The sequence below is a fragment of the Spinacia oleracea genome, chromosome 2 (genome assembly GCF_020520425.1).
Source record: "Spinacia oleracea cultivar Varoflay chromosome 2, BTI_SOV_V1, whole genome shotgun sequence".
Classification (NCBI taxonomy): domain Eukaryota; kingdom Viridiplantae; phylum Streptophyta; class Magnoliopsida; order Caryophyllales; family Amaranthaceae; genus Spinacia; species Spinacia oleracea.
This window is the reverse complement of record NC_079488.1, coordinates 72,419,356-72,431,945: the sequence shown is the minus strand read 5'-3', so window position 1 is coordinate 72,431,945 and position 12,590 is coordinate 72,419,356. Positions and strand designations below refer to the sequence as shown.

Below are 12,590 nucleotides of genomic sequence, written 5' to 3'. Positions count from 1 at the left end.
AAAGTTGAGATTTTTAGACTTGAATCCGTGTCGGACGCACTTATGCTTAGAAGTCGTTTGGTGTTCGAATCTCAAATTCAATAGTACAATTTCAATATCGCATCTTTCAATTATGCACTTCAATATCACAATTTCAATAATGCCTTTCAATTATGCACGTTCTGGTTGTGAATTGCTGCCCTAAAGTGCTGGAAATTAGGGGTTTAAATAGGGAAATGAGAGGCTGATCGCCAGCTGACAGCTGCGCCCAACGCATCAACGGCGCCTGGCACCGCTGACGTGGCACAGAAGACGCCAAGCAAGGACGAAGATGTCGTCCTTGTGTTTGGCTTGTAGTGGGTGTACCCTTGTACGAATTGTACTGTTTTTTGGCACGTAGCTTTGCTTGGTGGTTACGAAAATTTGCGACTAAAAACTAGCCGTTTCGGGTTTTTTTTTAATTCGATTTTACGGGACGAGGCCCGGCTTGCTCGATTTTGTGGGTCGGCGCCCGAATTTGGATTGCTTAGTGTAGTTTCGACTGGAAAAGGCCTTGTAAAACCAATGGAGAGGTACATTGGGTGAGATTGTACTTAGATTTTGAAATTGATTTTTGGAAATTGTATTTTGTACCGAGTTCCGTGATGGGAACGGTCTCGGGGATTGGATTTTGAACCTTGGATTTTGGAATAAGTTTTAGCAATTGGGAATTCCGCACGGAGTTGTTCCAACCACCTAGCAATGATAATGGTATTGTAATCCCCCGTAATTTTATACATTGTTTATATTTTTTACGTATATTTAATATATTTAAGTACAATTTGCGGATTTTAGAAATGAATATGTAATTAAAATATAATTATTTTATCTCATTTTGAATACTTTAATGATTTACGAAATCAAAATGTATTTTCGAATTTTACGTTAAAACGAATTCGAATTACGAAAATCGATTAAATTTAGAAAACGATCCTATTCGATTTTGGATTCGAATCCTAAAACTAAATTCCTAAGTCTAGCCCAATTGAATAAAGCCCAATATTATAAACCCATAACCCCATACTTCTACTCCATGTAAAACACAAAACACAAAACACCAAACCCCTCTATTCCTACTTCACGTAAAAACCAAAAAGGGCAAAACCCATCTCTCTCCTTTCCTGCTTCCTCTTCCTCCCTCTGCCCAGCCGCCGACCACCACGAGCACGCCACCAAGGCCGCCAGACCACCTCGCCGGTAAGCCACTGCTTCATCCCCTTCTCCTTCTTTCTTTCTCTTCCGTTCTCCTTTTTGTGTGACTCTCTTTCTCACTCGTTCTTTGTTGCCCGAGCCAACAGCCACGTCGCTGACCACCAGCTCTCACCACCACCTTGCTCGCGCAGCCCCCGCGTCGCCACCCAGCCTGCGCCGCCGCTGCCTTGTCCCTGCTCGCCGGTAGTTCTCTTTCCTCCTCCCTTTCTCTTTTCTCTTTTATTCTTTTGTTGTGGTTGTGTATTCAACTGATGGTGGATGACCACCACTCGTTCGCGCAGCCACCGCAAGTAGCACCACCGTGTGCCGCCGTCTCTCAGCCCTGCCGCAAGCCACCTCTGTCCGCCAGCCAACTCTCTCTCCTCCTTCTTGAATTGGTTACTTTCTTAAACCCTAAGTAACTAATTATTTTAAATTAAAGTTTGTTAATTTAGATTATGTTCTTAAATTAAATTTATAATTTTTATGGTAAATATGATTTTCAGATTTGATGTTGAGATTAAAAACGAATTAATTTTCAGTTTTGATTAATTAAAATTAAGATTAGGGCTTAATCATAATTTATTAACTTGAATTATGTTTTCTTGAATTAAAGTTATGGGTTTTGTGATTTAAATTATAAATTTGAGATTATATGGATTTTATAATAAAGTTATTAATTTTCAGATTATCTAATTACATTGAAATATTGATTTTTGATTATTTAAAGTATGAAATTCAAGGTTTTTATGATTATTAATCATGATGGGTTGAGTATGGATCATTGAATTGGTTGTGTTGAGATACTAGGAACGTAGATTGACCATGGTGAAGCTTTTAAATGAAATTATATTGCTGAAAATTTAAAGTACGATGTTTGCAAAAGTTTTCAACGAATTTCAATCACTAATTCAATAATCATGATTCTAGGAAATCAAATGTTTAAGTTTTGATATTGGGGAAAGTTCTAAATATCTTTAGGATGCATTTAGAATGCTTTCTTATGGTTGTCAATGATTAGGAATTTATTGGGATTATTTGTTGGTTGTTTTAGGCGGAGAATTCTCTTTAGGCGACTTTTGAAAGTGTTAAAGTGGCCTATCAGTTTGTTTACACAAGGTACGTACATACCTGTGTGCTTGGAATGTGTGCTAATTGTTGAAACCATGTTGAATCTTGTTGTTGAACTTGGTTATGTTGATATTATGGACGAACTGGGTTATATTGAATGTGCATGTTTAATACTGTTGGACAAACTTATTGAACTTATTTTGCACTATGAGAACTGTAACATGTTAGTATGGATGATTGATACAAACATGTTGGTTGGGAACACTAGATTATTCTATATGATTGGTTTGGATCGATTGGTTGTTGTTCCCTTTCTATCTTTTCACTACTTTATGAGGGCGGAGGACCTTGTTTAGTAAGTTGAAACTTTATGCCCATATACAGGGTTGCTCATGGTTAAAGGAAAGGTTGGATAAATTGGAATGAGTCTTGATTGATGCTTTTATGATCACTTACTTAATTCCAAGATAAAAACAGTTGTGAACAAATGTGAATTGTATGTCTTATGTAATGGTTGAGTCATAACGGAATCTCAATTTGTAAATCATGTAAAGTGAAACCGAATAGCAATAGCTTTAGACTGTGCACGTCTGAAGTGACGGACAAACAGGAGTTGGGGTTCATGGTGGTAGCCCATGGCCTTTTCTGGGACCGGATTGATCACCGTGTTCTATTTTTATTCAAACGTTCCTCGATATCGCAGGTCACTGAGGTTACGGAGTCGCGCCCGTACCTCGTCTTCCTTAGTGAAGACTTCTGGATGGTCAACTCGGTCCATTGTCTATTTCAACTAAAATAATATTATGGTTATTAAGCCTAGCTTAGTCTAGTCAAGTATAATCGTCAAATTATTATGTTTTGTCTGTCCTTACTTATATTTATTAGTATCATGTTAGGGTTGTTGGTTTGATAGTATCATGCTAGGATTGTTGTTGTTTTAGTATGTAGTACTCAGCTTTGCTGATTACGTGCTTTGTTTGTGTGTGTTGATCATGGCTATGCCTTATTGATCCTGTAATGACCCATCTTTGGTGAGCAGTCTCTAAGGATCAATAAGCGTTGCCCATCTACAGGTTTGAAGATGATGCATCATTGGGATCGGGATTAGAGAGCTTGTAGTTCTATTCGTTTAATTAAGTAATTTAATTTGTTAACTTGGATTTGAAATTTGTCGTACTATTCGTATTTCCTTAATTCAGTTAATTGGTTTGGACCTAATATGTAATAGATTATTTATGAACCTAAAAGTTAGTTTTATGTTTTCCGCTGCAAAATTCTGAATAAGCCGTAACGTTTTCACACGGGCGATAATACTTTGATAATTCCCTACAGTTATATTTAAAAAGGGGTTATTTTAGAAAATGGGAATTGTTGGGGTGTTACAGGTATCGTCATCATCCCAATGGGGAGACACGATTTAGGTGTCTACAGAAGCCTCCACTTTGACTGAGCGTCCGGTTAGGAAAGCGCAAGTCAAAGTTTTCGACTCGGGACAGAGAACGGCCAAGATGTTCTGCAATCAAGACCATTCTTTGAACGCCGGTACCTGCACAAGACAGGCGTTAGAAAAAAAAGGATAGAGTCTACCTCCGTGCGGCTGCGACGACTCTGCTTTGTACTTGTACTGCTCTTCCGCCTCTGGTTTAGGACGGAGCTTGACATCGAAAATTTTGAATCTTGAATATTTGAATCTTGAATTTTGAATTTTGATTACCCGGAGTTGATCCGCTGGGGATGTGCTTCACTGGGGAGAAGAGATTTTTATTGGCTCTTAAGATTTTGAAATTTCGGCTGACTTTCCTGGAGCTTGGGTCCGTTTGGAGTCGAACGCATGAGTTCTTGTATTTTTCGGACTTTGCATTCTTGAAATATTTATCTGTTGGTGTTTGGAGACACAGGTATATACCCGTAATTTCGGAAGGTAGCATGTTTTGATGTTTGATGTCTGGTGCTGATAACCGTAGCAGCAAAGGACGTGCAATCAGCACGGAGGACCGTGCGGAGAAGATTCCGCATGCAGCAGCGCGGCGCCCGGCGCAAGGCTCGGCGTTCGGCGCAGGGGCTGGGCTATAAATGCCCCCCTTGCCGTGCCATTTGAAGAGAACCCACATTAATTTTTTTTCTTGCTTTTCTCTCTCAAAGGTCGACTACTCTCCCCTTGATCTTGTTGTTCTTGCCTTGTCCATGTAAGTATTTCGTGTTTTATCTATGAAAATGTGAAATTTGGGTGTACACTTATTGCGCACAAGTCCTATGCAAAAGAAAATGTTCCTATTCAATCTGCCATCACTAGTTTTCTACACCACAGTACTATAAATATATCCAAAAAGAAACGTGAAAGATATGGTTTGCCTTTCTTGCCTTTTCTAGTACTTCGTTACGAATCTTCGCAAAAGGAGTAATAAAAAAGCTACCAACTTGTAAAAAAATCTAGCACCAACAACAATCTCAAAAAAACAGCATCATAAAAACATTAATTCCTCATTTTCTCTCTCTTCCCTTGCGTAATTACCCGCTATTTCAAGGAACTTCGCGCAGCTTCTCCTGTTCTTTACTCTTCAAGTTCGTTATACAGTGGTAAACTGATTATCGCCGACGAACTTCATCGTTTATCAATCGAATTCCGACCAAATTCTTCCTTTCTGGTTGATAATCTCATCCAATCTTCAATAATTTTGATGTGTTCAAGGTATTGAACTTCAAATTCATCTGAAATGCTGTTGTTCCTTTCTCTTTTTTTTTATTTTGAGCTTGATTTAGAATTACGGTGATATTTGATTTCTCTTGTATTTGTTATCGGCGAAAAGAAAATTTAATTTTGAAATTAGAGCTTAAGTGATGTTTATTGTGGAGATTTTGGAGCATTCTCCTTTTCTGGTTGAATCATCTCTTTCAATCTTCTACAATTTTGATGTTTTAAAGGTATTCAACTTCAAATTCATCTGAACAGCTGTTGTTCCTTTTTTATTATTTTATGTTTGATTTGGAATTCCGGTGTTATTTGATTTCTCCTGTATTTGTTGTCGGCGAAAAGAAAATTAAATTTTGAAATTAGAGCTTAAGCGATCTTTATTGTGGAACATTTGGAGCACAATAATCTCAAATGTGAGAGTGAGAAGTTGAAATGATTGTGATGTGAAATTTGTTTGATCTTGCAGATTTATAATTGATGCGCATGTGTTGATTTCGGTGTTGGAATGAATTTTCCGACTTATAAGCGAATGAATTCGAGAGATTATTCAGAAACGATGAACGAAGAAGATAATTTAGGTATATTCCACCTTTGTAAGCTCAAAAATATTACTTACTGAGGTTCGTATAACATGCAGTATTATTCAAGGGTAGTAGAGTGGAGTGAAGCACAAGTTTAAGGATTTATTGTTTTTTTCTAGAATTCATCATTATCATCATTATCGTTACCCTGGTGTCTTCAAAGAGGCTCCTGCAACAAGCAGGGTAGGGGGATTGGACGTATACAAACCTTACCTCTGGAATTGCGGAGAGGTTGTTTCCAATTAAACCATAAAGCGAAAGAGGTTTAGAGAGCCATTTGATTTAGTCCATTATGTTTTCTTGAATGAATTCGGAAAATTCATAACAAATGTAAATTGGAGATGCATATCTTGGCTTCTCTCGGGTTTTAGTTTTTGGTTTGATCTTTAGTGCACTTAACTACGGAGTATATACTTTGTTCCGTTTGCATTTGGCAATCACATAATCAGAAGTAACATAGTAATGACTAATGTGTGACTTAATTTGAATAAAGCATGATGTTGTTAGCTGCCTTTTTTAGGTTTCTCGCAGAATGATACTTGGCAAGATAGTGGGAATCCATCGTGGAAGCGATCGCTGCCTCATGTACTTGTGGCAACAATGACTTCATTCTTGTTTGGCTATCATATTGGGTTTGTTCGAGATCCTTGAATATTTTCCCCCCTACATGTTAGTATGTTACATTAATGAAAGTTAGAACTTGTGATATCCCTTGATGTTTTGTTTTGTGACAGAGTTGTTAATGAACCACTTGAGAGCATCTCTCTGGATCTTGGTTTCAGAGGAAGCACATTGGCAGAAGGTAAAACATGTAAATAGGAAGTCATGGATTATTTTCAGGTCTCTAGTTTCTATTATTTGACTCTATTTGCAATAAATGAAGGTCTCGTGGTGAGTATATGCCTTGGCGGTGCCTTTGTCGGATGTGTTTTTAGTGGTTCAATTGCTGATGGTTTTGGACGTCGTAGAGCTTTTCAGCTATCTGCTCTTCCCATGGTAGTAGGTGCATCTATGAGGTAAGTTTTTCTCTCCTTGGCTTACTCACCATCTTAATTGTTGTAAGGAGTCACAGACTTTTTTTAACACTATTCAAAATTTGGTAACCTCGGTATTTTTACCTCCTTATTAAAATTGATGTCTATTGTAACTTCTCTTGAGACTTCCTTGACATTTTTATGACAAACTTACAGCTTGTTTTGCACAGAGCAATAACTTAAAGCAAATGGCAGTTAGCTTGTTTGTAATGTTATATGGAATGTCCATTGTGAATGACCATGTTGATTCATCTTGAATAGCTTGTATTTATTTCCATTCATTTTCATTAGAATGAATAGTCATGTCTCCACGCAATAGTAAGTGGAAATAAACACAAAAAGAAAATCCATTGATTACTAGTGGTGAGATGCATTACTCAAATGTTGTATGTAAAACTATTTACTGTTTCCAGGCCTTGTATGAAACGAGCTGTTTCTTGATAGCCACTGCCTGGTAATTTGGCTGTCAGATTTTTTAAAAACTAGACAACTAGTTAGACCATGTTGAGCTGACCGTCCATTTTCTTTCAGTGCAATGTCGACAACATTGCAGGGTATGCTATTGGGAAGGCTGTTAGTTGGTTCTGGAATGGGCGTGGGATCCTCAGTTGCTGCTCTCTATGTAGCAGAGGTATGAGTTCTGAGCTGTATAGGTCAGCGTATATATTGTGGTCACATGGTTGTCTTTCCCTTACTAATAGAAATAATTTCTCTTTGGCATGGATAAAAATAGATTTCTCCAGCTTTTGTAAGAGGTACCTATGGAAGCTTCATTCAGATTGCTACATGTCTTGGACTTATGGCAGCTCTAGTTGTTGGAATTCCTTCAAAAGATATTATGGGATGGTAAGAAGATTCATTACACATGCCAACTCCCCATATAGGAATTTCCTTGACAGCATTTCAAATCTTCCAATGCTTAATTGGTCAGACTTTACTGCATCTCTTACCTTTAACATTCAGGTGGCGTTTATGTTTTTGGCTCTCCACCATTCCAGCTGCTACACTTGGTCTTGGCATGATATTCTGTGCCGAGAGTCCAATTTGGCTTTACAAGGTTTGCTCCTATTCATCTACACATGTTTGTCTTTGAGTGCCTCTTTGAACTCTGTTATGAGCAAGACTTGAATCTTGTAAGTTGTAAGTTATGAATCATGTGGACATATTTCTTTTGTGCTCTGCCAATTTGTCTTTCCAATTGCGCCCATCATTATGCTGCTTCAAGAGTATTATGTCGCCTTATATGTCCAATAATCTACTGTCTTCGCCTGCTTGATTTCTTTTAGTTGTATCTTTTCTTCATTTGCTTTCTTATTCCAAGTGAAGGAGTGTGCTATTAAGTAACTGTCATAGGCGTTCTTGTAATCCCTCGGCTTCTTGTGTCCAGTGTTCTTTGGAATGGGTAACATAATGCAATTTACTAATGTAGTAGTATTTAGTAATATTAAACTAGTTAGTACTTAGTAGACGTACCATGCACCTGGGGGAAGGGCCCTAAATAATACTATGCCTGTCCAATTATTCGGAGGGTCTTCTTAGCTCAATGATGCTAATCAGAACATAATGGGCATTCTAAAATAATGTCACATTTGTAATGTTCATGTGATTTATATTTGACGATTACTATGAAATAAATCCTTTTCTATATCCTTTTGTTTTCTTTTCCTTTCTTCTTTTTTCATTTTTTCATAGATATTTTACACGACATGAGTTCCCGTTTTCAACTTATCACCTGGTCTATATTATTAATCTTATTACGGTTAGAGCAGCCACTTGCCATGAATTAGAGATATCAGTCTCCTGTTGATACATGTTTGATTATCCTCGTGCTTCTGCTCTGAGAATCAGACAGACTTGTTGTTGCTTGCTTTTTCATTAAAAACCTTTTGTGGTTAAAACTTAAATGCTTACATCTTTTCCATCACGTGATTTAGCAAGGAAGAACTTCAGAGGCGGAGGCTGAATTTGATAAACTTTTAGGAGGGTCACATGTCCATTCTGCGATGATGGAGTTGGAAAAATCTGATAGAGGAGAAACTGAGGGAGTGAAGCTATTGGAATTGCTCTCTGGTCGACATTCAAGAGGTAGGTCCAGTACCACTGTGGTGAAGATGTGCTTTGCCGCTTTCAGTGGTTTGTTTACGAAATTTATTATCTGCCAAAGATGCTTGTATTCACTTATTCCTTTTGCAGTTGTTTTTATTGGATCAACCCTGTATGCTTTGCAGCAGCTATCTGGTATAAACGCTGTTTTTTATTTCTCATCGACTGTGTTTAAAACTGTTGGTATACCATCGAACGTTACAAACGTGTTCATAGGAATCTCCAATTTAGCAGGTACTATTAATTGTTGGTTAGTTTTCGTGTATACTTTGGATTATTTTTATTGCTCTCACTGATAAATGTCATCAGGCTCTTTTATTGCAATGGCACTAATGGACAAGGTGGGGAGAAAACTGCTGCTGCTTTGGAGTTTCTTGGGCATGGTAATTTCTACTGAACATTTCATTTGTCATTGTCCTTCAACCCTCCCTCTGGCCTCCCCCTTTTCCTCAATAGCACCGTCTTTAAGTCCTATGTCTCCAACAAAGCCTGATGCCTGCGAGTTTTTTTGCCTTGTTTACTTCAAGTACAGGCTGTATCTATGGGTCTGCAAGTCGCTGGGGCAAGTTCTTATATGCCAAAGGCGGTAGCATTCTACTTATCCGTGGGTGGCGTGCTTTTGTGAGTATTTTTCAATTTTAGCTCTGCCTTTCCATGCTATGGCATTCTCAGAATTGAACATCGAAATTACGCATTGGCTTTTGTCCTTGCTTTTTAACAACTATTCATGTTACTTTAGCTACCCTATCATAAAGGCACAACCTCCTTTGTAAAGGAAAGATACCACTCCAAACTAGTTGAAGTTGGGGTTTTTGTTTTGGTAAAAGTTTGCACCTTGCTGAATGGTGTTACACCTGGTGACATGTTTTACGGAAAACCATTGTAGCCAGAAATGTTATCTATCAGTCTAATGATTATTAGTGTTATTTATTCATGTTAATGTTCTGCCTTATTTACATGCTGCTAATCTTTTAAAATGAAAATTTCTTTGAATGGTTGTGTAAGTATGACACAGACTGACACAGACTAGGATAGAGTTGTCAAGTGGTTGGCATGACTTTACATGGTAAATAAACTGCAGAGTGAAGCTATTGGTGGAATATGATAGTCATCCTTTTTGTTGTTTAATCATTAGTTATCTGCACTAGTAAAAAGCTTCCCTTGGAGAAAAAAAGTGATGATGTACGACATATTTTGATGATAAAACTGTATAGAGCCCCCCTTGGCATGCTTCCCAAAACACTCCTGTTTTTCCAAGTTCAAAACTGGCATGTGAAAGTGTGGTTTATAAAATGCAACCCTTTTGTGATTTATATTCTATTACCTTCAATGGTACTTCTGCTCTTCCGTAAGAGATTTGATGTAAGAATATTATTGTTATTTGTGTGCTTTCGTGTTCAGCTCTGTAAATTATATCTTTCCGTTTTTCATTTACCTGTTTTATTGGTCAATGTGGGAGGAAATTATCGTTATACAGAAAAGAAATCCAATTTGTCTTTTATCTGTTTCATGCTATGAAAGATCAGTAATATGTACCAAATTATCGCCACCCTTTGCTTTATACCAGCGAGGACTGTGGGTTAGACACAAATCATGTAGAGGGTGTAAATAATCACTTTTTAATGGTCACTGTCTTTGACGGTTTGACCCATAAGAAATTGATAAACGATAGCATGCTTACATGTCTGACTTTGCTAACAATATGCAGATATGTTCTAACATTTGCTGTTGGTGCTGGTCCTGTACCGGGCCTGCTCCTCCCTGAAATATTTCCAAGCCGGATCAGAGCAAAAGCAATAGCCTTTTGTATGTCAGTCCATTGGGTAGGATTCTGAAAACTCCTTGTTTCTTTTGTAATAATGTATTGTATCTATGTTCATTTGTTCTTTTGGCTGTGGGATGTGATGGACTAAATCAAAATGGCTCTTAATACCTCTTCGCTTCCTTTCCATGAAGTAGAAGATGGTCGTCCCGTTGTTGTCCCGTTATCGCTTTTGGGTCAATTGGAAACAACCTCTCTGCGATTGCAGGGGTAAGGTTGCGTACGTCCGACCCCCCCCCTTACCCCGCTTCTTGCGGGAGCCTCTTTGAGGCAATGGGGTAATGATAATGATAATGGTGAATGATCTGTGTTTATAGTCTTATATATAATGCCTCCATAATATTACATTTGCTGCTCCATGGTAACAGTATTACTAAAACATATTTTGGTAGCTATGGTGGTGAACTAGGCATGCCAATTCTACCTTGACTCTCTCCTTCATTTATTGGGGTCAATAAGTATCTTATCCTGATCTTTGTCATTTTGGTTATCTTGGGAAACTCATCGCAGTGAAGTTATTTGGTAACATGATTTTAGATTTCTGTTCATATAATAGAGATCATTTGTGCTGTAAAAGGCTCTCAATAACAATTGGTATTCCTTCATCGGTCAGAGATAACTCTTTGGGTTACCTTCAGATAATACGAAGGCTGAAGAAAATGCATCAATTTATTTTCTCAAATCTCAAGAGTCAAGAATAAACAAGATTGGAAATGTTGGGCATCATATTGAACAGATTGGCTACTTGTGCCTTTTATTTATCATGAAAGAGGAGATAATCATTTGCATGGGACTAACGGCCCGTTTGGTAACCGGTAATAAATGGTGGGAATAGGAATAAATCTAAGTGTTATTTGACAAGAAAATTACATCACATTGTCGCATGGTGTTTTTCTTCATAAATTTGCATTCCAAATTTCCAACCCAATACCACTCCGAAAATGGTAATGGATGGTAATGAAAATTTATAAAGAAAACATAGATAAGTTTGAATCACCTAGCATTACCATGGGAATGAATATTGATTTTCCTTACAAATTTACGTACAAATTCATTCCCATTGACACCATTATTACCGGCTACCAAATGGGCGTAAAGATCAACTAAAATTAGAACCCCTTACCCCTCCCAGGAAAAGGGCTTTTCTAGTTGCATTGGTTTATTGTTAATGTTGTTGACAAGATCTGTGGTCTGTGGGTTGGGTGCCAGTTTAGTGGAGTTGGTACAAATGTACAAGTTTTGTGGCAAATGATAGAGCTGAAAACAATTAACAGTGATTACTTCTCTGCCGTTCCTGCAGGTCTTTAACTTCTTGGTGGGCTTGTTGTTTTTGCGTCTACTTGAAAAAGTTGGACCACAGCTCCTCTATACTGTTTTCAGCACTGTCTGCCTGGTAGCTGTTGCCTTTGTTAAGAAGAATGTGATAGAGACAAAAGGAAGATCACTGCAAGAAATTGAGATTGCTCTCCTTCCTGATGAATAGAGGTAGCTTTCCGCCTCCCATCAATTTTTAGGGATTGAGAACCTATTATCATGATTTGGGTAATTTGTTTTAGTAATTACACGGGTCCTTTTCAGGTGTTTCCTATGCAGTAACAAACAGTTGTAGAATATCTACCCTTTGACATACTGAAGATTAAGATTAAACGTCTAATGTAAGAAGAACAAGAGACTTTATTGACGAGGATGATATGACGACTAATAGAGCGAGACTACTATTTGAAGAGCCTATCGCTGTAACCAATTTGTTCCTTAGAAACTTAAGCTTAGCAGCAGAAACCAGTATTACACGTATGAGGAACTTGTATATGTTATGAGCCTATGAGTTATGAATGTACAAAACTAGTGCTTTGTATTTACGTATATAAGCTAATACAACATGTTTGCATTGCAATATGTTGTGTTGATAATGTGAGCTTTTGGTGGACGAAGAAAGACGGGTGGTTATCAGTTCCCTTGAAAATGGAATGTGAAACTTGTAAGCAGATGTTCTGAGCTGTTTGTTCTACAGTGGAAAGAGATGTTGATACATGATTCAAATAGCTGCTGACTTGTTAATCAATTCGTTTGTAAATGTG

At 37.7% G+C, this 12,590-nt stretch overlaps 1 protein-coding gene and 1 long non-coding RNA gene across 2 annotated transcripts; both read left to right on the top strand.

The window, feature by feature from the left end:
• Positions 1-964: 964 nt before the first annotated feature.
• Positions 965-3,419, top strand: LOC110801285 (uncharacterized). The gene is made up of 5 exons (XR_008927150.1): positions 965-1,215; positions 1,317-1,413; positions 1,512-1,607; positions 2,264-2,328; positions 3,320-3,419. It is a non-coding gene; the product is annotated as an uncharacterized lncRNA (long non-coding RNA).
• A 1,239-nt stretch (positions 3,420-4,658) lies between these two features.
• LOC110801288 (probable plastidic glucose transporter 2) lies at positions 4,659-12,574 on the top strand. Its single transcript, XM_022006635.2, has 15 exons — positions 4,659-4,969; positions 5,439-5,550; positions 6,074-6,185; positions 6,288-6,355; positions 6,437-6,569; positions 7,119-7,218; positions 7,321-7,433; positions 7,551-7,644; positions 8,522-8,672; positions 8,781-8,924; positions 9,000-9,073; positions 9,223-9,311; positions 10,399-10,513; positions 11,813-11,997; positions 12,091-12,574. The coding sequence occupies exons 2-14, from the start codon at positions 5,478-5,480 to the stop codon at positions 11,993-11,995; spliced, it is 1,449 nt and encodes a 482-aa protein (XP_021862327.1). The 5' UTR covers positions 4,659-4,969; positions 5,439-5,477; the 3' UTR covers positions 11,996-11,997; positions 12,091-12,574.
• The last annotated feature ends 16 nt before the right edge of the window (positions 12,575-12,590 follow it).